Genomic DNA, 26,074 nt, shown 5'->3' with positions numbered 1-26,074 from the left:
TCAAAGCAATCAGATTTATATAGTTTACCTTGAAGGTAACTCGTACACATTTTTTTCCAGTGTCTCCTCTTGTTCTCACGTAGTTTAGTTATACTATACAGATTATACTTCTCTGTCAACTCAATGACTCGCTCGACCCACAATTAATTAAACTTTTCATTCTTCGTTCAGCTCACGCTTTTTCTTTATCGGCTTGTTCCCAGCGCTGTTTCGTTATAGATTTCAGATAAATGCTCGATTTCTAATCCGAAGAAATATACTGTATATGCTTGATTACCAGTAATTGCGACGGTATGTCCGTATGTGGCATGTACAATAATTAGATTATCCATACAGATGCGATCAGTCCAATAAATAATACCAGTTTCCTAACCAACCATATGGACCGGACCGGTCATAATGACTTGGATTTTGATTTTCAAAGTGAATTTTGAGCCGAAAGTGTGATGGGCTTGTGATAAACTAACAAATAAATACAGAAAGATTGAGAGACCGTGATAACGATGACTCACGCAATGTAAAACGAAAGAGAAAATGTTTTGGTGAGTGAAAATCTGTTTTCACAAGTATTACAGTATAGGCTAGCAATATTCAGATATTTGTATATGTATAATTACTCCGGCGTCAGCGACGGAGTTGAAAATTCGCCTCGGTTTTGTTTTGTTTTTGATGTTTTTTTTTATTAATTTTTTTTAATATTTTTCGTCGTCGCAAGTCTGAAATGGCGCGAAATATACTAGTATTTGAAATGTGTATGTGATTGGATTTATCTATGTCCCAGTCTTGTCTCCCAAGAGTTGTGGTGCACAGCTTTGGCTAATTTTCCGATGCGCGATTCGATTTCGCTCGCATGATACGGCAATTCCTCCAGGAGGAACAAATAAACCGTTCTTTTCATGCTTTTCGATTAAGTTTAGATTGAATTGGGGTAAGAATATATTTAATACATGAAGATTCTGGTACTATTTTAGTAATATCGCTGCTATTTCGCCGTTTAACAAGTTGATGTGGTCGTGTATGAGCGCTTTGACTCGTCATACTTCGCACATGCAGGATTGAAGATTTAATATAACTATATAAGCGCGAATTCCAAAGGCAAAGTGTAAGGCCTCTTTTCCACTCATCGTAAAATCAACTCGCAAGATCGCTGCGAGTTCTTGCATCTAATTAAAATAGACTGACAAGCATTGTGATTGGACGAAACTAATCGCAGCGAGCTTGCGAGTAAGTTTTTGCGATGAGTGGGTGAGGGCCTTAAGACAAAGCGAATGTATCATGCCGTTTATTTACATTTTTGAACAATTGAACTTCTATACTTTTTAAAGTACGATGTGCTTCTGAATTTCGCGATCGAACGACATTTAGGTTCGCAAGGCATCTAAATGAATATGAACTGTATTGTTCATGTTCAGAAGCTTTATATTGAAGACTGGCACGTGCACGGCACGCCGGAGTTAACGCCAGAACTGGCGTCTTGTTTAATATAGTCCCCGCGCAGACGTGCGTTATAGTATGGATTTCTGAATTTCCAATCTCTTCATATTCATCCCGATTCGGTAATAAATTATAAGGGTTTCCGAAATTCGGACACCTCTATATTTTCCCTATATTTATCTTGGATTCTTATATATACGGGTTCCGAAATTTCTACACCTCTAGAGATTTTCTTTTGGGCGTTTCCGAAATTCGGAAACCCCTTTCTTTCACCAAAATGAAAGGCTTTACAATTTTCAGCAGATTTTTCCTGTAAGTGTTGGCGAAATTCTTTGTCCTTATTCTCCTAACTAATAGTATATATAAAGGGCGAAAAATTTAGATTCTTATTAACAGTTGGGAAAAAATAAGCGTGTTTTCGCTTAAATATAATAAAATTACTTCATATTTTTGAGAGTCGAAGTCACATGCAATGAAGGAAATGATAACTCAGTTTTGTCGAATATCTGGCTTCTGATTGGTTTATTGTCATACCCAGATCAGCTGGTAATCCCTAAGTTAATCTCTTATATACGTAATAAAGCTAGGGGGCTCCGAAATTCGGAAACCCTTATGTTTCCCCCAAATAAAATGCTTTTACAATTTTCAGCAAATTTTCTTGTTTTTTAATTGAATTTGAAGCTATACTTGATTCGCTCCGACAAATTCAACTTAAAAGACTGAAATCGTAAGAAAAAAAATTGCATTTTTCCTGTTCCGGCGAAATCGGACATTTTCACCAACCGGGCGTTTTCACAAAATTTGGGGTATATGGCAAGTCTTTTTCGGCAAGTCTATGGATTTTACAACGTTAGCAATGGTGAAAGTATCTTGACGGGGAATGGGGAAGCATACCATGCATGTTATTTATATATTGGATCTAAAATAATGTAGTAGTGTGTTGTATTTCCAATCTGATATTGTTTTACTGAATTGGAATATAATTTTATATAAATACTGGTTATACACATTATTTTATCAAAGAATTACAAACTCATTTTAGATGAGTAAAATTATTATTCATTGAGTTGATTATCGCAATCTTCTCATAACGTTTCCGCGACAGTATTTTCAGTCGAAGTTTGAATTTCAGTCTTTTACCGTAAATCTTTCCTTGGAATAAGAAAGTTCTTTCGCATTGGTCAGCAATAACAAAATTTTTATGTCACACTTAATGAGCGCATGTGGTTGAACTTTTTAAATACAGGCGATTGTGTTTCAATGAAAGTGAGTTGTTGCTTATACTCTTGGAGGAAAAAAGCTACTTTTTGATTATCTATGTATCTATGTATCTATGTATCTACGTATATTGTGTGCTCGTATATTGCGACGTGTCCGTTTATTGATTTTGCTAGACCCGAGTATCAACTGGTCGAGTTTGACTTTCAGAAGGCAAACCATCTTCATCAAAGCCAGGTATAGCATCAATGCTAGCGAATGGCGAGCCACTGTATGGCGAATCTCGTTCAAATTCCCATCCACGTGCTGAGTAAATCGAGTCTGGCGGCGTATCGAATTCGTAGCTCTTAAATTTGCTTCTTCCCGAGCTATTTTTCACCACACTACTGAAATTTATTAAGACATAATTCATTGTGAGTTTGAATATGTTTGTCGCTATCAAATAGACCGTTTAAGTATATAAGCGATGTAATTTTTTTCTGGATGCATGCATGCACATATTAAACAACTTCACTTACATAATAATTGATAGGATCACAAATATAAACAGTAGTAGTCCACCAATTGACAATCCTAATATTAACGGCCAATCTACTTTACTTTCGCTGGTTTTTATCGTTTCAGTCGGTGCTGTGGTTGCATTCGGTGCTGTCGTTGCATTCGGTGCTGTCGTTGCAGTCCGCGCTGTGGTTGCATTCGGTGCTGTGGTTGCAGTCCGTGCTGTCGTTGCAGTCGGTACTGTCGTTGCAGTCGCTGCTGTCGTTGCAGTCGGTGCTGTCGTTTTAGTCGGTGCTGTGATTGCAGTCGGTGCTGTCGTTGCAGTCGGTGCTGTCGTTGCAGTCGCTGCTGTCGTTGGGGTCGCTGCTGTCGTTGCAGTCGGTGCTGTCGTTTTAGTCGGTGCTGTGATTGCAGTCGGTGCTGTCGTTGCAGTCGGTGCTGTCGTTGCAGTCGCTGCTGTCGTTGCAGTCGCTGCTGTCGTTGCAGTCGGTGCTGTCGTTTCAGTCGGTGCTGTGATTGCAGTCGGTGCTGTCGTTGCAGTCGCTGCTGTCGTTTCAGTCGCTGCTGTCGTTGCAGTCGCTGCTGTCGTTGCAGTCGCTGCTGTCGTTGCCGTCGGTGCTGTAGTTGCAGTCGGTGCTATCGTTGCAGTCGGTGCTGTCGTTGCAGTCGCTGCTGTCGTTGCAGTGGGTGCGGTCGTTACAGTCGCTGCTGTCGTTGCAGTCGCTGCTGTCGTTGCAGTCGCTGCTGTCGTTGCAGTCGCTGCTGTCGTTGCAGTCGCTGCAGTCGCTGCTGTCGTTGCAGTCGCTGCTGTCGTTGCAGTCGCTGCTGTCGTTGCAGTCGCTGCTGTCGTTGCAGTCGCTGCTGTCGTTGCAGTCGGTGCTGTCTTTGCAGTCACTGCTGTCGTTGCAGTCGCTGCTGTCGTTGCAGTCGCTGCTGTCGTTGCAGTCGCTGCAGTCAGTGCTGTCGTTGCAGTCGCTGCAGTCGGTGCTGTCGTTGCAGTCGTTGCTGTCGTTGTAGTCGCTGCTGTCGTTGCAGTCGCTGCTGTCGTTGCAGTCGCTCCAGTCGCTGCTGTCGTTGCAGTCGCTGCTGTCGTTGCATTCGCTTCTGTCGTTGCATTCGGTGCAGCCGTTGCAGTCGCTGCAGTCGCTTCTGTCGTTGCAGTCGCTGCTGTCGTTGCAGTCGCTGCAGTAAGTGCTGTCGTCGCAGTCGTTGCAGTCGGTGCTGTGGTTGCAGTCGGTGCTCTCGTTGCAGTCGCTGCTGTGGTTGCTGTCGTTGCCGTCGGGGCTTTTGTTGCAGTCGCTGCTGTCGTTGCAGTCGCTGCAGTTGGTGCTGTCGTTGCAGTCGGCGCTGTCGTTGCTGTCGCTGCTGTCGTTGCAGTCGCTGCTGTCGTTGCAGTCGTTGCTGTTACTGTCATTTTTAGGCCGAGAATATCGGACGTAAAATTTCCTTTTATGACTTCTTGTACGCCACTAGATGAAAGTGGTGCTCCTTCTGAACTGTCCGGGTCTTTGACAGCGAAGCTAATTGCTCCAGTTCCATCGATCTGGACAAGAACATCGTCTTTGGTAAAGTTTCTGAAAGGCGATAAGACAATTAATGTGCGATAAGATCGAGCGAACATAATAGCTATTGGTTTTTTTAATATATAACTATTATGGCTTAATATAGACTATAATAAAATACAGAGGCACATATGGAAAAACAAAAAAAAAGTGACTAAATCCCAACGTACCTTGTTTTAGGACAAATATCAGCAGAGTTGTTCTGACAATTTTCGTTCAACCTATTAGCAATTGTAAGTTGTACATCCAATCTAACGGCATCAGTGGGATGCTAAAATCAAAGAAAAGAAAATACTTTATAAGACCGTATCTTAAAATTAGGACGTCTTTAAGGGCATGTCTTAGGAATGTTCAAAGATAAAATGTAATTCTTCAAAAAAAGCCCTTGCCAACGAACAAATGTTGCATATAGTAGAATCTTCCTTTCATATGCAAAATTCTTTTACCTGTGACGCATCCATGACTGTCAGCTGAACTAGATTGTCAGTTTCATTCTTTGACAGTTGGGCATTTTGGCTCGTTGAAGCAAACGTAGTTGGTTGTGATATAACGTTCGGCGAAAGGCTGTAAATAGTTGTTAATAGTTCGGAAGGCATTGTTTTTCCACTCGGCAAGTCGACGAAAAAAGACAACACTGCATTGCTGCCATCTTGCGTGGGGGAATTAGGCAATATCTGCACATTCTGAACATCAATCTGAGCCACCTGAGCCCTATAATACACGTAAAATGCAATCAAAAGGGTGTCACTGCTGCATGTAGATTATGTATTTGAGTAGTATATTCCCTTCTTGAGAAAATCACACTAAACATGGGTTTTATGTAATCCAAAGTTTCTTAGCAACTTACTTTGATTGAAAATTTCTTTCTATTATTTTGAGATTAATGACAGTACGTGTATGTATAAATACATTCACCGTTGCAAAAGATGATAGGGCACTCTACCAATATACATGCAAGGCACCTCAATAGAACAACGTAGTTCCGCTAGGCTTTATATATTTAATTTACATGTCTTTGTTATTATAAAAATTTCGCAAATAGGGCGAGAATATCTTTAGAATGATCGCGGAATCATGCATGTTCATTATAAATGTATTGATAACATAATAATTAATACATTATTATAAATTATTATATTAATATAATATTATAATTATAAATATATATATTATAAATAACAAATACTTCCTAACTGTTATAGACACAACAACAGTATATTTATCTTATAAATAATTTGATTATAATATAGGTTATACTCCTATTGTATCATATAACTCTAAATATTTTCACATAATTTGATGATAAAATTTTGTGAACATACCGTGTAAGGCCGCACAAAGCCAATCGCGCATCACTTTCATTACAAAATTGGATGATTGCTTGCGACATATTGTTTCGGAATGATATGTCTTGTTGCAGCGTCCACTAAAAACACAATTATCAATGTAGTGAATTTTGGAATGTCGCCATGAATATACGCGTAACCTCCTCGTAGGATGGGGAGGTACAACGAACAATGCATTAATCTTTGTTGAAGTAAAAAAATTGTCAAAGTGTAAGAATTGAGATACGCGGAATCCTTAAAGTTTCCCACATAATCGCTGAACAAATTAAGGGATTTGCTACACATTTAACAACAACAATCACACAAACGTCTTTAAAAAAAGCCGTTTTGTATGCCCATAGATTCCTAAAGACATGGTCATGGTCACAAGTACTCAGTTGATCACTGTGCCAAATGTGTCAAAATATTTTCACATAGTGCAGGAATTTACTAAAACTGATTCACTACTGTATATCCTCCTAGCTACATTAATTAAACATCTGTAGATACGCAACATGATACGGCTGAGAATAATTCTGCAGTACCTGGCTTGTATTCGTATTAGTTAAGGTAACATTGATTGCGTTGTTTCGCTGAGTTTCCGATACAGTGGGTGGATTGAAAACACCAAGAGTGAGACTGGAAACATCAGATTCACCATTTTCTTGCAACGTTTGATGTAAAGCATCTTTAACAACATCGGTTTCAACGGGAATATTAGTTCCTGGTTTGTTGACAACAGCACCTACCACCGTATTACTCCCAGACTCCGTAACGTTGGCATTGAGTAGAACATCATTTTCACTGAACATTTGGTTTCTGTAAAGCGCAAAATCATTAATTAATGTTATATGTTTGGTGCAAAGTTTCTAGAAAGTAGTGCAAAGATCTGAAAAAGACGTTTGTTTGATGCAAATGAATGTAATTTGATGAAACTAACTCGACGTTAGAAATTACAAATTTAAGATTGGTTTAAAATGTAACTAAAAACCTGTTCACATGCAACAACCTTTTTTTGGTTGTTTTTATGAAATAAAATTCATCAAAAGGAGATGAATTAATCTAAAACAACCAATTTTAAATTTATTTTGTTTTTTTCATAGTTATTTTTTTAATGTCATTCAATGATTGTTCTTAGAATTATGGCATTTTATTATCCACTTACCCAGCAGCTCTCTTCTTCCTTCGGCTGGAATTAAGATATAAAACGTTATTAAAACCCTAATGTGAATAATTTGTCACGATAATAATATTTTATTATGTTATATTGGCAAGCATGAAGCTAAGCCAGGGGCCATGCAGGGGCGTATATAAAACGCTTAACTATGTTTTGGGTACGATTCTGATTGAGCATGGAATTCTGTCACAAACTATAAACGCTTTTATACACAACCGCCCAAGATGGCTCCTGTAACCTGAAGCAAGTTACTGATTCATGGCGGAAAACAATAAGTTTGGCTCATTCTATAGTCAGTCGGTGAGAAAATGCATGTACCATTAAAAATGTTTTTATTTCTGAGTCATTCTAATTTCAAAGAATCTTAATAATTATAATTGTAATGCATGCCAATTGTTTAACCAAAGTAGCTATCGCATGCATGTGGTTAGCTAAATTTAAATGATTAAACGACTGTGTATTCGAACTTACCTAGCGCCTGAATGGAGGCCGCATATATCTCCTGTTGTACTGAAACAAAATGTGTTCATTCTGGCAGCCACCGTCACTTTAATATCGACCACAACCAACGCTGTATACTATATCGAATGGCGTAAGATGGTGTGAGTTTATACGTTATAAATCAATGAGAGTTATCACTGTCCATATTGCTGCATGTGACAACATTTCAAAACAAGTTAAAAATATCCTGAGTTTTTTTCTTTTAAATACTCTTTTAGTGCTATAAGTTGGTTCATGCTAAAACAACTGCATCTATACACATTCCAGTTTCTCAGTTTGCGCTTTTCAATGTTTCAATGGACGACTTGCGCTTTAGACTAATTTCTTACTTCGGCGATAAAAAGGACATTTTCTGAAAGAGCTTACTAAAATAAGTAAAACTGCCAAGTTTGACGGCGAATTGTTGTAAAATACGGAAAATATAGCCATGCGAAGTTGTCAATTTTTGTATACTTTTGTATTACGACCGGAAGTTTGTAACTAAATTAAGCCCCGTTTACACTACATGCACTCAATTTATCGGCACGGCGCGGCTAAAATAGGTACCCGTGCCCAATTTTAATAGTGCTCAGGCTACCAAAAGAAAGGCCGGGCACGGATGAAATGGGCACGGGTACTCATTTTAGCCGTGCCGTGCCGATAAATCGAGTGCAGTGTAAACGGGGCTTTAGTTACACATTTCCGCACGTAATACAAAAGTATACAAAATTTGCCAACTTCGCATGGCTATACCTTCCGTATTTTACAAATTTTCGCAGCCAAATTTGACAGTTTTACTAATTTAAGTAAGATTTTTCTAGCTGGGATGATTTATTTTCCTCTAGTTACTTTGATCAAAAGTTAGTCGAAAGCGCAAGTCGTCTATTGTATATATTCGACTAATGTGAATATTAACAAGTAGCATTAAGTAAATGGCAATCGTTTTAAAACAATTAAGACAGAGAGCCTCAAACAACCTCATCCTCAACCAGACAAACAACCCTCATCTTCGATGCAGTCAAATGGCAAGGCAGACTCGGCTCGCAAAGCGTGTCGGTTTTACAGCACGAGTCACGACTCACCTTCTTTGGATTGAAGTTGAAAATTGTTATCGACACCACGTTGTTTATTTGTGCTGTTGTAAGAGTTGGAGTTTCGCTGCTTGGTACACTTGTACCAGGGTCTTTGAGCTCGCTATTGATGGTAGGAAGTATGTTTTCTTGTTCCGTTACAAATATCGTTGCCAAGACGCTCACAGGTAACGCGCCACTGCCTCCTGGTAAACTTGCGTAAAATGACAGGATGGAATCGGTTCCGTTTTGTGTCGGTGTGTTTGGGAGTCTCTTAATGTGGTCAGCGGTAAAATTATTTCTGACAGCCCTAGAAAAAAATTAATGTAGATATAATTAGGTATAGCGGCCTTTGAAGTTCTCTATAGAACACAGCAAAGTTTTTCGATTATATGAATTAAATCCTTGATTAGAACGATTTTGTAGAATATTGCAGGACGAAAAGCGTTTTTTAACGTTATTCATAGACCATAGACTACCAAAGCTGTAAAAGCTAAAAGCCCATTGTTCCATGGTATGTCCGTTGGCTATCCGTCTCGTTTCTATGATCAACGGATTGACACTGAGGACGGCAAATCAAGTACAGTTTTTATCATTTTAGCTAGCACATACTACAGTTACAGATCGCTTTAGCCAATCCAACAGAAGCACGGTCACATTGTACTAACAATCATAAATGCCTTTATAACCAGACTTACTCTGAAATATTACAGATTGTGCGATGATGATGTCCTCTTCCACAAAAGTTCTTGATGGCATCTGACATATTTTGTAGAAACTGCGCGTTTTGAGCTGGCCACTAAATGAATTATTCAAAAGTATGAAATCTACTAAAAAGCGCAAGTCTGCCTTTGGAGAACTATAGACTAGGTGGGCCTATGTTGCATAGGTCAATTCAAATGTGGTGGGGTGTTATATTATATTGTGAAACATTTACTGACGAAAACACGAATAGAAAGCCTTCATGTTAATTTATTATAAGGCTACAAATTAAACTTTCATTTATATTTTACATGTATAACAAACCTCATCGGCTTGGAAATTTTTCAACACCACATGAATTGCGTTTTCTGTCAACAGTCGTGTTATTCTCAATTTAAGGCCGAGTATTTGGGTCGTGAAGTTTCCATTTATTTCCTCTTGGACATCAATGGATGAAATTGGTCGTCCTTCAAGGTTGTCTGGATCTTTTACGACGAAGCTAACGTCTCTTGTATCTGGATCAATTTGGACAACAATGTTGTCGTTGTCGAATTCCCTGATAAGATATAAGGTACTTATTTACACTAAATATAATTATGATAGGAGCAGCATGTTTTCGACACGGTTGCAAAAACAAGATCTATAGTAGGAACGTCAGGTGTGGCGTCTAGAGATGAAAAAATTAAGAGCATTCCTGCATTCTCAGCACGCATCTTTAAAAAAGGGAAAAACTTCTTCAGTGCCATGAAAACCGTCTAAAATTGTCAAAAACACTTCTCGACCTTTCGACCTAAAGGCCCTTGTCAGGAGAGTGTGGTCATACTGACGTCTTTGGCTATTCTAGGTAGTTATACCACATTTGATATAAAGTTGTTATGGAAGACTCCACTATCCTGATCGACTGCTGCTATGAAATCGTTTTTATGCACGTCTTGGTCCATAGCCGACTAACACTTTTTAGATAAAGCCCATTTAGTTAATTCATCCCAAAAGAAAGCTTGGAAATACAGAATATGAAATCGCTTTGTTCTTTGTAGTATATACAGTTGTAAAAGAGCAGTATTAAAGTAAAATTTTGGTGTTGTAATTGTGAAGATGCGACAACAGTATAATTTATGTTTGAACAACTGAACTGTGCATTGCGGTCCTGCCAATTTGAAGTAGTTTATTGACAGGGATAGCGAACCAGCAAGTTTTGTAGGGGAAACAAATTAATCGAGGATTTTTAGTCACCGCTTAAAAAAATGACCATCTGTTTTACTCCTCCACATGCAAAAATTGAAATCGCTAACCTATACCTGCTAGTGGGACAAATGGTTGCCCCAGAATTTCTGCCACAATACTCCTTCAACCTGTCGGCAATCGCAACTTGGATATCTAACCTAACGGCATCATCGGGATGCTAAAATTGAAGAAAGTAAATAACTTTATAAAGATTCATAAATCAGGAATATCGCATATTTGAAGAAGAGGTGCATATGGGAGGGAATTTCCCCGTTAAGATTTGTTCTGTTCAACAGGCCCGCTAAAGGAACTAGTAGAATTAGAATTTTCCCTCACTCATGCGGTTGGCACATAAGCTTATGAAAAAATAATTCATTGCTGTTGTGCATGCACTGCAATGGTGAATGAAACTCCAGCTCATTCACTATGAAGTCCAAATTTACCTGCGCCATACCCTCGACTGTCAGCTGTATGAGATTTTCCGTTTGCTCCCTTGTAAGGTTGGTATTTTTGCTTGTTGAAACAATCTCATTTGGTTGTGACATGACATTTGCCGACACGCTGTAAATAGCTGCTACGAGACCAGGAGACATTGTTGTTCCATCTGGTAGATTAACGAAAAATGATAGTATTGCGTCGTTGCCATTTTGTGTGGGCGATTTAGGCAATATCTGTACATGTTGAAAACTAATTTGATCAACCTGATCCCTAAAAAACAAAAAATAACATAAACTGATTAAAAATGGTCTCACTGTCATAATGTTGAACAACTTATTTTCTTTTCCTGTTGCATTACTCTACACAAATAGCCAAAGGTAATGCTAATTTCTTCAAAGATTATATAAACAGCATGCCGGTGTTTTCCAAGCAGTCTTCAACTTGAAGTCTTAAACGTCCCTTTCAGCGTTCTATGTCAATCGTTTTTGTGATGTTAAGAAGATCCAAAAATTGTCACAAGCTTAGGAGTCGAGAGATCGTGCCGTAAACAGTTTTCCGTTTAACTTAGAATGAGCCTACCTCGTAAGATTGCACGAGGCCAATCGTGCGTCACTTTCACCACAAAATTGCATAATTGCTTGGGACATATTATGTCGGAATGAAATATCTTGTTGAAGTGTCCACTAAAAATACAATATGTGGTGAGTTGAATTTTTAGAACAAAGGTTGATCAAAACAAAGAAATGAAATGAGAGATACGCATTAAATTTTCCGTGTTATCAAAATTGGTAACCGTGCTATGGGATGAAAACATCTTGCCGACTTTATGAAATTCGACATGGAAGCAACCTAGATTCGGTCGTATAAAAGATTGAATAAAAAGGTATTTAATTTGTTATATCATAATATTTCAAACAACTGAAGTGCAGTCTCGCGTTCAATTTCACCAGTTCAAGATGTTATGCAGTTATTATTATCTTACAATATAGTTATTTTACAACACGTGGAAATTAAGTGAGAGTGCATGGTTGCATATAATTTTTTTAATGCCCACACATCTAAATCTCTTCCCACATCATGTCGCCTGATTTGGTTATTTTATTTACGAGGAACACTTGTTTAACCAAGATTATATGGATATATCCTGGAATATATGAATTGCTACACTTCAATGACAAATACGATGCAGTTATTCAGAGTATGTGGAACAATTCCTACCTGACTTGCATTCGTATTGGTTAACCTTACACTGGCTGCGTTATCTTCCTGAGTTTCCAATACAGTGGGCGTATTGACAACGCCAAGAGTGAGACTGGAAATATCTGATTCACCATTTTCTTGCAACGTTTGATGTAAAGCATCTTCAACAATATCGGTTTCAACAGGAGTGATAGTTCCTGGTTCGTTGACAACAGCACCTACCACCGTATTATTACCAGACTCCGTAACGTTGGAATTGAGTAGAACATCATTTTCACTGAACATTTGGTTTCTTTAAAGTGCAGAATCACTAATTAAATGTTATATGTATGCACGGTGCAAATGTTTGATGCAAATGAATGTAATTTGATGTAATTATATATGCGACATTAGAAATGACAAATTTAAAATTGGTTAAAAAATATAACTAAAAACATGTTGACAATAACCTCCTTATGTTTTTTTTTATTAAATAGAATTCATCAAAAAGAGATGAATTAAACTGAAACAATCAATTTTAAATTAATTTTGTTTTTTTGGAAGGTTTTTTTTTAATGTCATTCAATGATTGTTTTTCCTAAGTAGAGGATAAAAATTATGGCATTTTATTATCCACTTACCCAGCAGCTCTCTTCTTCCTTCGGCTGGAATTAGATATAAAAAGTTATTAAAAGCCTAATGTGAATACATTTTCACGATAGTATTACGCTATATTGGCAAGCATGAAGCTAAGCCAGGGGTGTATATACCATGAAATTCTGTCACTAACGAAATGCTTTTACACAACCGGCCCAAAATGGCTCTTGTAAATTCAAGCATGCTTATTGATTTATGGCCGAAAACAATAAGCTTGGCTCATTCTGTAGTTGGATCTGTGAAAAAATGCATGCACCAATAAAATTTTTTTTCTGAGTAATTCTAATTTCAAAGAATCTTAATAATAATTATGGATAACAATTGTTCAACCAGAGTAGCTATTGCATGTGGTTAGCTGCATGAATTCAAATGATTAAACGACTGTGTATTCGAACTTACCTAGCGCCTGAATTGAAGCCGCATATATCCCCTGTTGTACTGAAACAAAATGTGTTCATTCTGGCAGCCACCGTCACTTTAATATCGACCACAACCAACGCTGTATACTATATCGAATGGCGTAAGATGGTGTGAGTTTATACGTTATAAATAAATGAGAGTTATCACTGTCCATATTGCTGCATGTGACAACATTTCAAAACAAGTTAAAAATATCCTGAGTTTTTTCTTTTAATACTCTTTAGTGCTATAGTTGTCATGCTAAAACAACTGCATCTATGCATATTCCAGTTTCTCATTTTGCGCTTTTCAATGTTTCAATTGTATATATTCGACTAATGTGAATATTAACAAGTAGCATTAAGTAAATGGCAATCGTTTTAAAACAATTAAGACAGAGAGCCTCAAACAACCTCATCCTCAACCAGACAAACAACCCTCATCTTCGATGTAGTCAAATGCAAGGCAGACTCGGCTCGCAATGCGTGTCAGTTTCACAGCACGAGTCACGACTCACCTTCTTTGGATTGAAGTTGAAAATTGTTATCGACACCAAGTTGTTTATTTGTGCTGTTGTAAGAGTTGGAGTTTCGCTGCTTGGTACACTTGTACCGGGTCTTGAGCTCGCTATTGATGGTAGGAAGTATGTTTCTGTTCCGTTACAAATATCGTTGCCAAGACGCTCACAGGTAACGCGCCACTGCCTCCTGGTAAACTTGCGTAAAATGACAGGATGGAATCGGTTCCGTTTTGTGTCGGTGTTTGGGAGTCTCTTAATGTGGTCAGCGGTAAAATTATTTCTGACAGCCCTAGAAAAATTAATGTAATATAATTAGGTATAGCGGCCTTTGAAGTTCTTCTATAGACACAGCAAAGTTTTCGATTAATGAATTAAATCCTGATTAGAACGATTTTGTAAATATTGCAGGACGAAAAGCGTTTTTTAACGTTATTCATAGACCATAGACTACCAAAGCTGTAAAAGCTAAAAGCCCATTGTTCCATGTATGTCCGTTGGCTATCCGTCTTTTCTATGATCAACGGATTGACACTGAGGACGGCAATCAAGTACAGTTTTTATCATTTTTAGCTAGCACATACTACAGTTACAGATCGCTTTAGCCAATCCAACAGAGCACGGTCACATTGTACTAACAATCACAAATGCGTTTATAACCAGACTTACTCTGAATATTACAGATTGTGCGATGATGATCTCCTCTCCACAAAAGTTCTTGATGGCATCTGACTTTTTGTAGAACTGCGCGTTTTGAGCTGGCCACTAAATGAATTATTCAAAAGTATGCCATCTACTAAAAAGCGCAAGTCTGCCTTTGGAGAACGATTAGTGGGCCTATGTGCATAGGTCATTCAATGTGGTGGGTGTTATTATATTGTGAAACATTTACTGACGAAACACGAATGAAAGCCTTCATGTTAATTTTATTAAGGCTCAAATTAAACTCTTCATTTATATTTTACATGTAAACAAACCTCATCGGCTTGAAATTTTTCAACACCACATGAATTGCGTTTCGGTCAACAGTCGTGTTATTCTCAATTTAAGCCGAGTATTTGGTCGTGAAGTTTCCATTTATTTCCTCTTGGACATCAATGGATGAAATTGGTCGTCCTTCAAGGTTGTCTGGATCTTTTACGACAGCTAACGTCTCTTGTATCTGGATCAATTTGGACAACAATGTTGTCGTTGTCGAATTCCCTGATAAGATATAAGGTACTTATTTACACTAATATAATTATGATAGGAGCAGCTTTTTCGACACGGTGCAAAAACAGATCTATAGTAGGAACGTCAGGTGTGGCGTCTAGAGATGAAAAATTAAGAGCATTCCTGCACTCTCAGCACGCATCTTTAAAAAGGAAAACTTCTTCAGTGCCATGAAAACCGTCTAAAATTGTCAAAAACACTTCTCGACCTTTCGACCTAAAGGCCCTTGTCGGAGAGTGTGGTCATACTGACGTCTTTGGCTATTCTAGGTAGTTATACCACATTTGATATAAAGTTGTTATGGAGACTCCATATCCTGATCGACTGCTGCTATGAAATCGTTTTTATGCACGTCTTGTCCATAGCCGACTAACACTTTTTAGATAAAGCCCATTTAGTTAATTCATCCCAAAGAAAGCTTGGAATACAGAATATGAAATCGCTTGTTCTTTGTAGTATATACAGTTGTAAAAGAGCAGTATTAAAGTAAAATTTTGGTGTTGTAATTGTGAAGATGCGACAACAGTATAATTTATGTTTGAACAACTGAACTGTGCATTGCGGTCCTGCCAATTTGAAGTAGTTTATTGACAGGGATAGCGAACCAGCAAGTTTTGTAGGGGAAACAAATTAATCGAGGATTTTTAGTCACCGCTTAAAAAAATGACCATTGTTTTACCCTCCACATGCAAAAATTGAAATCGCTAACCTATACCTGCTAGTGGGACAAATGGTTGCCCCAGAATTTCTGCCACAATACTCCTTCAACCTGTCGGCAATCGCAACTTGGATATCTAACCTAACGGCATCATCGGGATGCTAAAATTGAAAGTAAATAACTTTATAAAGATTCATAAATCAGGAATATCGCATATTTGAAGAAGAGGTGCATATGGGAGGAATTTCCCCGTTAAGATTGTTCTGTTCAACAGGCCCGCTAAAGGAACTAGTAGAATTAGAATTTTCCCTCACTCATGCGGTTGGCACAGCTTATGAAAAATAATTCATTGCTGTTGTGCATGCACTGCAATGGTAATGAAACTCCAGCTCATTCACTATGAAGTCCAAATTTACCTGCGCCATACCCTCGACTGTCAGCTGTATGAGATTTTCCGTTTGCTCCCTTGTAAGGTTGGTATTTTTGCTTGTTGAAACAATCTCATTTGGTTGTGACATGACATTTGCCGACACGCTGTAAATAGCTGCTACGAACCAGGAGACATTGTTGTTCCATCTGGTAGATTAACGAAAAATGATAGTATTGCGTCGTTGCCATTTTGTGTGGGCGATTTAGGCAATATCTGTACATGTTGAAAACTAATTTGATCAACCTGATCCTAAAAAACAAAAATAACATAAACTGATTAAAAATGGTCTCACTGTCATAATGTTGAACAACTTATTTTCTTTCCTGTTGCATTACTCTACACAAATAGCCAAAGGTAATGCTAATTTCTTCAAAGATTATATAAACAGCATGCCGGTGTTTTCCAAGCAGTCTTCAACTTGAAGTCTTAAACGTCCCTTTCAGCGTTCTATGTCAATCGTTTTTGTGATGTTAAGAAGATCCAAAAATTGTCACAAGCTTAGGAGTCGAGAGATCGTGCCGTAAACAGTTTTCCGTTTAACTAGAATGAGCCTACCTCGTAAGATTGCACGAGGCCAATCGTGCGTCACTTTCACCACAAAATTGCATAATTGCTTGGGACATATTATGTCGGAATGAAATATCTTGTTGAAGTGTCCACTAAAATACAATATGTGGTGAGTTGAATTTTAGAACAAAGGTTGATCAAAACAAAGAAATGAAATGAGAGATACGCATTAAATTTTCCGTGTTATCAAAATTGGTAACCGTGCTATGGGATGAAAACATCTTGCCGACTTTATGAAATTCGACATGGAAGCAACCTAGATTCGGTCGTATAAAAGATTGAATAAAAAGGTATTTAATTTGTTATATCATATTTCAAACAACTGAAGTGCAGTCTCGCGTTCAATTTCACCAGTTCAAGATGTTATGCAGTTATTATATATCTTACAATATATTTTTTACAACACGTGGAAATTAAGTGAGAGGCATGGTTGCATATAATTTTTTAATGCCCACACATCTAAATCTCTTCCCACATCATGTCGCCTGATTTGGTTATTTATTTACGAACACTTGTTTAACCAAGTATATGGATATATCCTGGAATATATGAATTGCTACACTTCAATGACAAATACGATGCAGTTATTCAGAGTATGTGGAACAATTCCTACCTGACTTGCATTCGTATTGGTTAACCTTACACTGGCTGCGTTATCTTCCTGAGTTTCCAATACAGTGGGCGTATTGACAACGCCAAGAGTGAGACTGGAAATATCTGATTCACCATTTTCTTGCAACGTTTGATGTAAAGCATCTTCAACAATATCGGTTTCAACAGGAGTGATAGTTCCTGGTTCGTTGACAACAGCACCTACCACCGTTATTACCAGACTCCGTAACGTTGGAATTGAGTAGAACATCATTTTCACTGAACATTTGGTTTCTTTAAAGTGCAGAATCACTAATTAAATGTTATATGTATGCACGGTGCAAATGTTTGATGCAAATGAATGTAATTTGATGTAATTATATATGCGACATTAGAAATGACAAATTTAAAATTGGTTAAAAATATAACTAAAACATGTTGACATAACCTCCTTATGTTTTTTTTATTAAATAGAATTCATCAAAAAGAGATGAATTAAACTGAAACAATCAATTTTAAATTAATTTTGTTTTTTTGGAAGGTTTTTTTTTTAATGTCATTCAATGATTGTTTTTCCTAAGTAGAGGATAAAAATTATGGCATTTTATTATCCACTTACCCAGCAGCTCTCTTCTTCCTTCGGCTGGAATTAGATATAAAAGTTATTAAAGCCTAATGTGAAACATTTTCACGATAGTATTACGCTATATTGGCAAGCTGAAGCTAAGCCAGGGGTGTATATACCATGAAATTCTGTCACTAACGAAATGCTTTTACACAACCGGCCCAAAATGGCTCTTGTAAATTCAAGCATGCTTATGGATTTATGGCCGAAAACAATAAGCTTGGCTCATTCTGTAGTTGGATCTGTGAAAAAATGCATGCACCAATAAAATTTTTTTTCTGAGTAATTCTAATTTCAAAGAATCTTAATAATAATTATGGATAACAATTGTTCAACCAGAGTAGCTATTGCATGTGGTTAGCTGCATGAATTCAAATGATTAAACGACTGTGTATTCGAACTTACCTAGCGCCTGAATTGAAGCCGCATATATCCCCTGTTGTACTGAAACAAAATGTGTTCATTCTGGCAGCCACCGTCACTTTAATATCGACCACAACCAACGCTGTATACTATATCGAATGGCGTAAGATGGTGTGAGTTTATACGTTATAAATAAATGAGAGTTATCACTGTCCATATTGCTGCATGTGACAACATTTCAAAACAAGTTAAAAATATCCTGAGTTTTTTTCTTTTAAATACTCTTTTAGTGCTATAAGTTGGTTCATGCTAAAACAACTGCATCTATGCATATTCCAGTTTCTCATTTTGCGCTTTTCAATGTTTCAATTATATATATTCGACTAATGTGAATATTAACAAGTATAGCAATAAGTAAATGGCATTCGTTTTGAAACAATTAAGACAGAGAGCCTCAAATAACCTCATCCTCAACCAGACAAACAACCCTCATCTTCGATGCAGTCAAATGGCAAGGCAGACTCGGCTCGCAAAGCTTGTCGGTTTCACAGCACGAGTCACGACTCACCTTCTTTGGATTGAAGTTGAAAATTGTTATCGGCACCAAGTTGTTTGTTTGTGCAGATGTAAGAGTTGGAGTTTCGCTGCTTGGTACACTTGTACCAGGGTCTTTGAGCTCGCTATTGATGGTAGGTAGTATGTTGTCTTGTTCCGTTACAAATATCGTTGCCAAGACGCTCACAGGTAACGCGCCACTGCCTCCTGGTAAACTTGCGTAAAATGACAGGATGGAATCGGTTCCGTTTTGTGTCGGTGTGTTTGGGAGTCTCTTAATGTGGTCAGCGGTAAAATTATTTCTGACAGCCCTAGAAAAAATTAATGTAGACATAATTAGGTATAGCGGCCTTTGAAGTTCTCTATAGAACACAGCAAAGTTTTTCGATTATATGAATTAAATGCTTGATTAGAACGACTCTGTAGAATATTCTGTAGAATATTGCAGGACGAAAAGCGTTTTTTAACGTTATTCATAGACCATATAGACTACGAAAGCTGTAAAAGCTAAAAGCCCATTGTTCCAGGGTATGTCCGTTGGGTATCCGTCTCGTTTCTATGATCAACGGATTGACACTGAGGACGGGAAATCAAGCACAGTTTTTATCATTTTAGCTAGCACATACTACAGTTACAGATCGCTTTAGCCAATCCAACAGGAGCAGGGTCACATTGTACTAACAATCATAAATGCGTTTATAACCAGACTTACTCTGAAATATTACAGATTGTGCGATGATATTCTGCTCTTCCGCAAAAGTTCTTGATGGCATCTGCCATATTTTGTAGAAACTGCGCATTTTGAGCTGGCCACTAGATGAATTATTCAAAAGTATGAAATCTACTAAAAAGCGCAAGTCTGCCTTTGGAGAACTATAGACTAGGTGGGCCTATGTTGCATAGGTGAATTCAAATGTGGTGGGGTGTTATATTATATTGTGAAACATTTACTGACGAAAACACGAATAGAAAGCCTTCATGTTAATTTATTATAAGGCTACAAATTAAACTTTCATTTATATTTTACATGTATAACAAACCTCATCGGCTTGGAAATTTTTCAACACCACATGAATTGCGTTTTCGGTCAACAGTCGTGTTATTCTCAATTTAAGGCCGAGTATTTGGGTGGTGAAGTTTCCATTTATTTCCTCTTGGACATCAATGGATGAAATTGGTGATCCTTGAAGGTTGTCTGGATCTTTTACGACGAAGCTAACGTCTCTTGTGTCTGGATCAATTTGGACAACAATGTCGTCGTTGGTGAATGCCCTGATAAGATTAAAGATATTTACTTAAACTAAATAAAATTATGATTGGAAAAGCATATTTTCAATATGGTCGCAAAAACAAGGGCAATAGTAGGAACGTCAGGTGCGGAGATTAGGACGTTAAGAGCATTCCTGCATTCTCAGCACTCGTCTTTAAAAAAGGGACAAACTTCTTCAGTGCCATGAAAACCGTCTAAAACTGACAAAAACACTTCTCGAGGACCTAAAGGCCTTTGTCAGAAGAGTGTGGTCATACTGATGTCTTTGGCTATTCCAGGTAGTTATACCACGTGTATATAAAGTTGTTATGGAAGGCTCCACTATCCTGGCTGCTGGTATGAAGTCGTTCTTATGCCCGTCTTGGTCCCTAACCGACTAAAACTTTTTAGATAAAACCTATTTAGCTAATTCATCCCAAAAGAAAGCTGGTAAATGCAGAAAATGAAATCGCTTTGTTCTTTGTTTTATATACAATTATAAAAGAGCAGTATTGAAGTAAAATTTTAGTGTTGTAATTGTGAAGATGCGACAACAGTATATGCTTGAACAACTGAACTGTGCATTGTGGTCCTGACAATTTGAAGTAGTTTACTGACAGGAATAGCGAACCAACAAGTTCTGTAGGGGAAACAAATTAATCGAGGATTTTTAGTTACCGCTTCAGAAAAATTCATCTGCTTGACTCCACATGCACAAATTGAAAACGCTAACCAACCTGCTAGTGGGACAAATGGTTGCCCCAGAGTTTCTGCCACAATACTTTTTCAACCTGTCGGCAATCGCGACCTGGATATCTAACCTAACGGCATCATCGGGATGCTGAAATTAAAGAAAGTAAATAACTTTTAAAGATTCATAAAACGCATATCGCATATTCGAAGAAGAGGTGGGTGGAAATTTCCCCATTAATTTTTTTTCTATTCAACAGGCCCTCCAAAGGAAATAGTAGAATTAGAATTTTCCCTCACTCATGCGGTTGGCCCATAAGCCTATGAACAAATTAATTTAATGGTGTTGTGTATGCGCTGCAAAGGTAAATGAAACTCCTGATCATTCACTATGATGTCCAAATTTACCTGCGCCATACCCTCGACTGTAAGCTGTATGAGATTTTCCGTTTCCACTCTTGTAATGTTGGTATTTTTGCTTGTTGAAACAATATCACTTGGTTTTGATAGAACATTTGCCGACACACTGTAAATAGTTGCTACGAGACCAGGAGACATTGTTGTTCCATCTGGTAGATTAACGAAAAATGATAGTATTGCGTCGTTGCCATTTTGTGTGGGCGATTTAGGCAACATCTGTACATGTTGAAAACTAATTTGATCAACCTGATCCCTAAAAAAGAAAAAAATAGCATAAACTGATTAAAAATGGTCTCACTGTCATAATGTTAAACAACTTATTTTCTTTTCCTGTTGTATTACTCTAAACAAATAGCCAAAGGTAATTCTAATTTCTTCAAAGATTATATAAACAGCATGCCGTTGTTTTCCATGCAGTCTTCAACTTGAAGTCTTAAACGTCTCTTTCAGCGTTCTAAGTCAATTGTTTTTGTGATGTCAGGAAGATCCAAGAATTGTCACAAGCTTAAGGGTTGAGAGATCGTGCCGTAAAAAGTTTTCCGTTTAACTTAGAATGAGCTTACCTCGTAAGATTGCACGAGGCCAATCGTGCGTCACTTTCACCACAAAATTGCATAATTGCTTGGGACATATTATGTCGGAATGAAATATCTTGTTGCAGTGTCCACTAAAAATACAATATGTGGGGAGTTGAATTTTTAGAACAAAGGTTGATCAAAACCAAGAAATGAAATGAGAGATGCGCATTAAATTTTCCGTGTTATCAAAATTGGTAACCGCGTGCTATGGAAAACATCTTGCCGACTTTATGAAATTCGACATGGACGCATCCTAGTTTTGCTCGTATAAAAGTTTGAATAAAAAGATATTTTGTTATATCATAATATTTCAAAAAACTGAAGTGGATTCTCGCGTTCAATTTCGCCACTTCAAGATGTTATGCAGTTATTACATCTATACAAGAACGTAAATATAGTTATTTTACAACACGTGGAATTTATATGAGAGTGCATGGTTGCATATAAATTTTTTAATGCCCACACATCTAAATCTCTTCCCACATCATGTCGCCTGATTTGGTTATCTTTTTTACGAGGAACACTTGTTTAACCAAGATTATATGCTTATATCCTGGAATATATGAAATTATGAATTGCTACACTTCAATGACAAATACTATGCAGTTATTTAGAGTATGTGGAACAATTCCTACCTGACTTGCATTCGTATTGGTTAACCTTACACTGGCTGCGTTATTTTCCTGAGTTTCCGATGCAGTGGGCGTATTGACAACGCCAAGAGTGAGACTGGAAATATCTGATTCACCATTTTCTTGCAACGTTTGATGTAAAGCATCTTCAACAATATCGGTTTCAACAGGAGTGATAGTTCCTGGTTCGTTGACAACTGCACCTACCACCGTATTACTCCCAGACTCCGTAACGTTGGAATTGAGTAGAACATCATTTTCACTGAACATTTGGTTTCTTTAAAGTGCAGAATCACTAATTAAATGTTATATGTATGCATGGTGCAAATGTTTGATGCAAATGATTGTAATTTGATGTAATTATATATGCGACATTAGAAATTACAAATTTAAGATTGGTTAAAAAATATAATCCTTTTGGGGTTTTTTTATTAAATAGAATTCATCAAAAAGAGATGAATCAAACTGAAACAATCAATTTTAAATTAATTTTGTTTTTTTGAAAGTTTTTTTTTGGAATGTCATTAAATGATTGTTCTTCCTATGTAGGGGATAAAAATTATGGCATTTTATTATCCACTTACCCAGCAGCTCTCTTCTTCCTTCGGCTGGAATTAGATATAAAAAGTTATTTGAAGCCTAATGTGAATAAATTTTCACGATAATATTACGCTATATTGGCAAGCATGAAGCTAAGCCAGGGGCCAGGGGTGTATATACCATGAAATTCTGTCACTAACGAAACGCTTTTATACACAACCGGCCCAAAATGGCTCTTGTAAATTGAAGCATGCTTATTGATTTATGGCCAAAAACAATAAGTTTGGCTCATTCTATAGTTCGATCTGTGAAAAAATGCATGCACCAATAAAAATGTTTTTTTTCTGAGTAATTCTAATTTCAAAGAATCTTAATAATAATTATGGATAACAATTGTTCAACCAGAGTAGCTATTGCATGTGGTTAGCTGCATGAATTTAAATGATTAAACGACTGTGTATTCGAACTTACCTAGCGCCTGAATGGAGGCCGCATATATCTACTGTTGTACTGAAACAAAATGTGTTCATTCTGGCAGCCACCGTCACTTTAATATCGACCACAACCAACGCTGTATACTATATCGAATGGCGTAAGATGGTGTGAGTTTATACTTTATAAATAAATGAGAGTTATCACTGTCCATATTGCTGCACGTGACAACATTTCAAAACATACTCTTTTAGTGCTATAAGTTGGTTTATGCTAAAACAACTGCATCTATACATATTCCAGTTTTTCAGTTTGCACTTTTCATCGTTTCAATTATACAGGGTGTATCAAAAAAAGTGTCCCAAATGTAAAATTTTCGTTTTTCAGGATATTTTAAGGAATTTGGTAAATTTTTGTGTTCCTAGAGATAGTTAAGACTTATCTGGTATACCTAGGCCAAGTTTGGTTTTTTCATTAACAAAATTATGCTACCGGGGGGGTGGTTCCTTTCCACTGATATTGAGAGGGCTTGCGCGCGAAAATGTGAAGCCGAAATTGAGATATTATTTAGCTGTCTAAAAGTAGGAAAGCTTTTTAATAAACTGTCAAAGTTTCAGGAGAAATAATGCATACTGGGAGCAACGCGCGACCCCTAAAGGTGACAAATATTTCATTGCGCGCAGTGGATTAAATGCATCGTTGATTTTCGCGTGACCGATCTCATGCAAGGCTGTGCAAATGAATAAATTAAAGCGAGAAACTGAACAAAAAGACGAAGCGATTTAATAACAAGATTTTTATTCGTTATGTTAATCCTCAACATTTCCACCATTTCTTTCTAAGCAAAGTGCGGCTCGTCTGAGCATGGTAAACACTGAACGGCGAACCATTTGTCTGTCCTGCCTCAAATTCTCCATTTCGTTTGAAATTCTTTCTTGCAAATCGCCTACTCTACCACCGACAAATCTAGGCGAATGGACAGACAAATGGTTCGCTGTTCAGTGTTTACTATGCTCAGACTAGCCGCAGTTTGCTTAGAATGAAATGGTGGACATGCTGAGGATTAACATCACGAATAGATCGCTTTGTTTTTGTGTTCAGTTTCTCGCTTTAATTTATTCATTTGCCCAGCCTTGCATGAGATCGGTCACGCGAAAATCAACGATGCATTTAATCCACTGCCTGCAATGAAATATTTGTCACCTTTAGAGGTCGCGCAGTGCTCCCAGTATGTACTATTTTTTCTGAAACGTTGACAGTTTATTAAAAAGCTTTTCTACTTTTAAACAGCTAAATAATATCTCAATTTCAGCTTCACATGCATTTTCGCGCGCAAGCCCTCTCAATATCAGTGGAAAGGAACATCCCCCCGGTAACATAATTTTGTTAATGAAAAACCAAACTTGACCAAGGTATACCAGATAAGTCTTAACTATCTCTACGAACACAAAAATTTACCAAATTCTGCAAAATATCCTGAAAAACGAAAATTTTACATTTGGGACATTTTTTTGATACACCCTGTATATATTCGACTAATGTGAATATTAACAAATAGCAATAGGTAAATGGCAATCGTTTTAAAACAATTAAGACAGAGAGCCTCAAACAACCTCATCCTCAACAAGACAAACAACCCTCATCTTCGATGCAGTCAAATGCCAAGGCAGACTCGGCTCACAAAGCTTGTCGGTTTCACAGCACGAGTTACGACTCACCTTCTTTGGATTGAAGTTGAAAATTGTTATCGGCACCAAGTTGTTTGTTTGTGCAGGTGTAAGAGTTGGAGTTTCGCTGCTTGGTACACTTGTACCAGGGTCTTTGAGCTCGCTATTGATGGTAGGTAGTATGTTGTCTTGTTCTGTTACAAATATCGTTGCCAAGACGCTCACAGGTAACGCGCCACTGCGTCCTGGTAAACTTGCGTAAAATGACAGGATGGAATCGCTTCCGTTTTGTGTCGGTGTGTTTGGGAGTCTCTTAATGTGGTCAGCGGTAAAATTATTTCTGACAGCCCTAGAAAAAAATTAATGTAGATATAATTAGGTATAGCGGCCTTTGAAGTTCTCTATAGAACACAGCTAAGTTTTTCGATTATATGAATTAAATGCTTGATTAGAACGATTCTGTAGAATATTGCACGACGAAAAGCGTTTTTTAACGGTATTCATGCATAGACCATAGACTACGAAAGCTGTAAAAGCTAAAAGCCCATTGTTCCATGGTATGTCCGTTGGGTATCCGTCTCGTTTCTATGATCAACGGATTAACACTGAGGACGGCAAATCAAGTACAGTTTTTATCATTTTATCTAGCACATATTACAGCTACAGATCGCTTTAGCCAATCCAACAGGAGCACGGTCACATTGTACTAACAATCATAAATGCGTTTATAACCAGACTTACTCTGAGATATTACAGATTATGCGATGATGATCTCCTCTTCCACAAAAGTTCTTGATGGCATCTGACATATTTTGTAGAAACTGCGCGTTTTGAACTGGCCACTAGATGAATTATTCAAAAGTATGAAATCTACTAAAAAGCGTAAGTCTGCCTTTGGAGAACTATAGACTAGGTGGGCCTATGTTGCGTAGGTGAATTCAAATGTGGTGGGGTGTTATATTATATTGTGAAACATTTACTGACG

The 26,074-nt window shown here is 37.5% G+C and overlaps 1 protein-coding gene across 1 annotated transcript; it reads right to left on the bottom strand.

The window, feature by feature from the left end:
* Positions 1–2,435: 2,435 nt before the first annotated feature.
* On the bottom strand, positions 2,436–25,924 carry LOC114527778 (mucin-5AC-like). Its single transcript, XM_028549470.1, has 19 exons — positions 25,831–25,924; positions 25,141–25,438; positions 23,462–23,568; positions 23,035–23,058; positions 22,454–22,727; positions 21,804–21,907; positions 21,229–21,493; positions 20,868–20,971; positions 19,922–20,153; positions 9,463–9,563; positions 8,777–9,074; positions 7,686–7,792; positions 7,203–7,226; positions 6,583–6,856; positions 6,035–6,138; positions 5,159–5,423; positions 4,883–4,983; positions 3,171–4,724; positions 2,436–3,038 (listed from the first exon to the last, which is right to left on the bottom strand). The coding sequence occupies exons 1-19, from the start codon at positions 25,896–25,898 to the stop codon at positions 2,825–2,827; spliced, it is 4,518 nt and encodes a 1,505-aa protein (XP_028405271.1). The 5' UTR covers positions 25,899–25,924; the 3' UTR covers positions 2,436–2,824.
* Positions 25,925–26,074: the final 150 nt, after the last annotated feature.

This window comes from Dendronephthya gigantea, unplaced genomic scaffold, assembly GCF_004324835.1.
Source record: "Dendronephthya gigantea isolate DGI-Jeju-01 unplaced genomic scaffold, DenGig_1.0 000001F, whole genome shotgun sequence".
Taxonomy (NCBI): domain Eukaryota; kingdom Metazoa; phylum Cnidaria; class Anthozoa; order Malacalcyonacea; family Nephtheidae; genus Dendronephthya; species Dendronephthya gigantea.
This window is presented reverse-complemented; position numbering and strand designations above follow the sequence as displayed.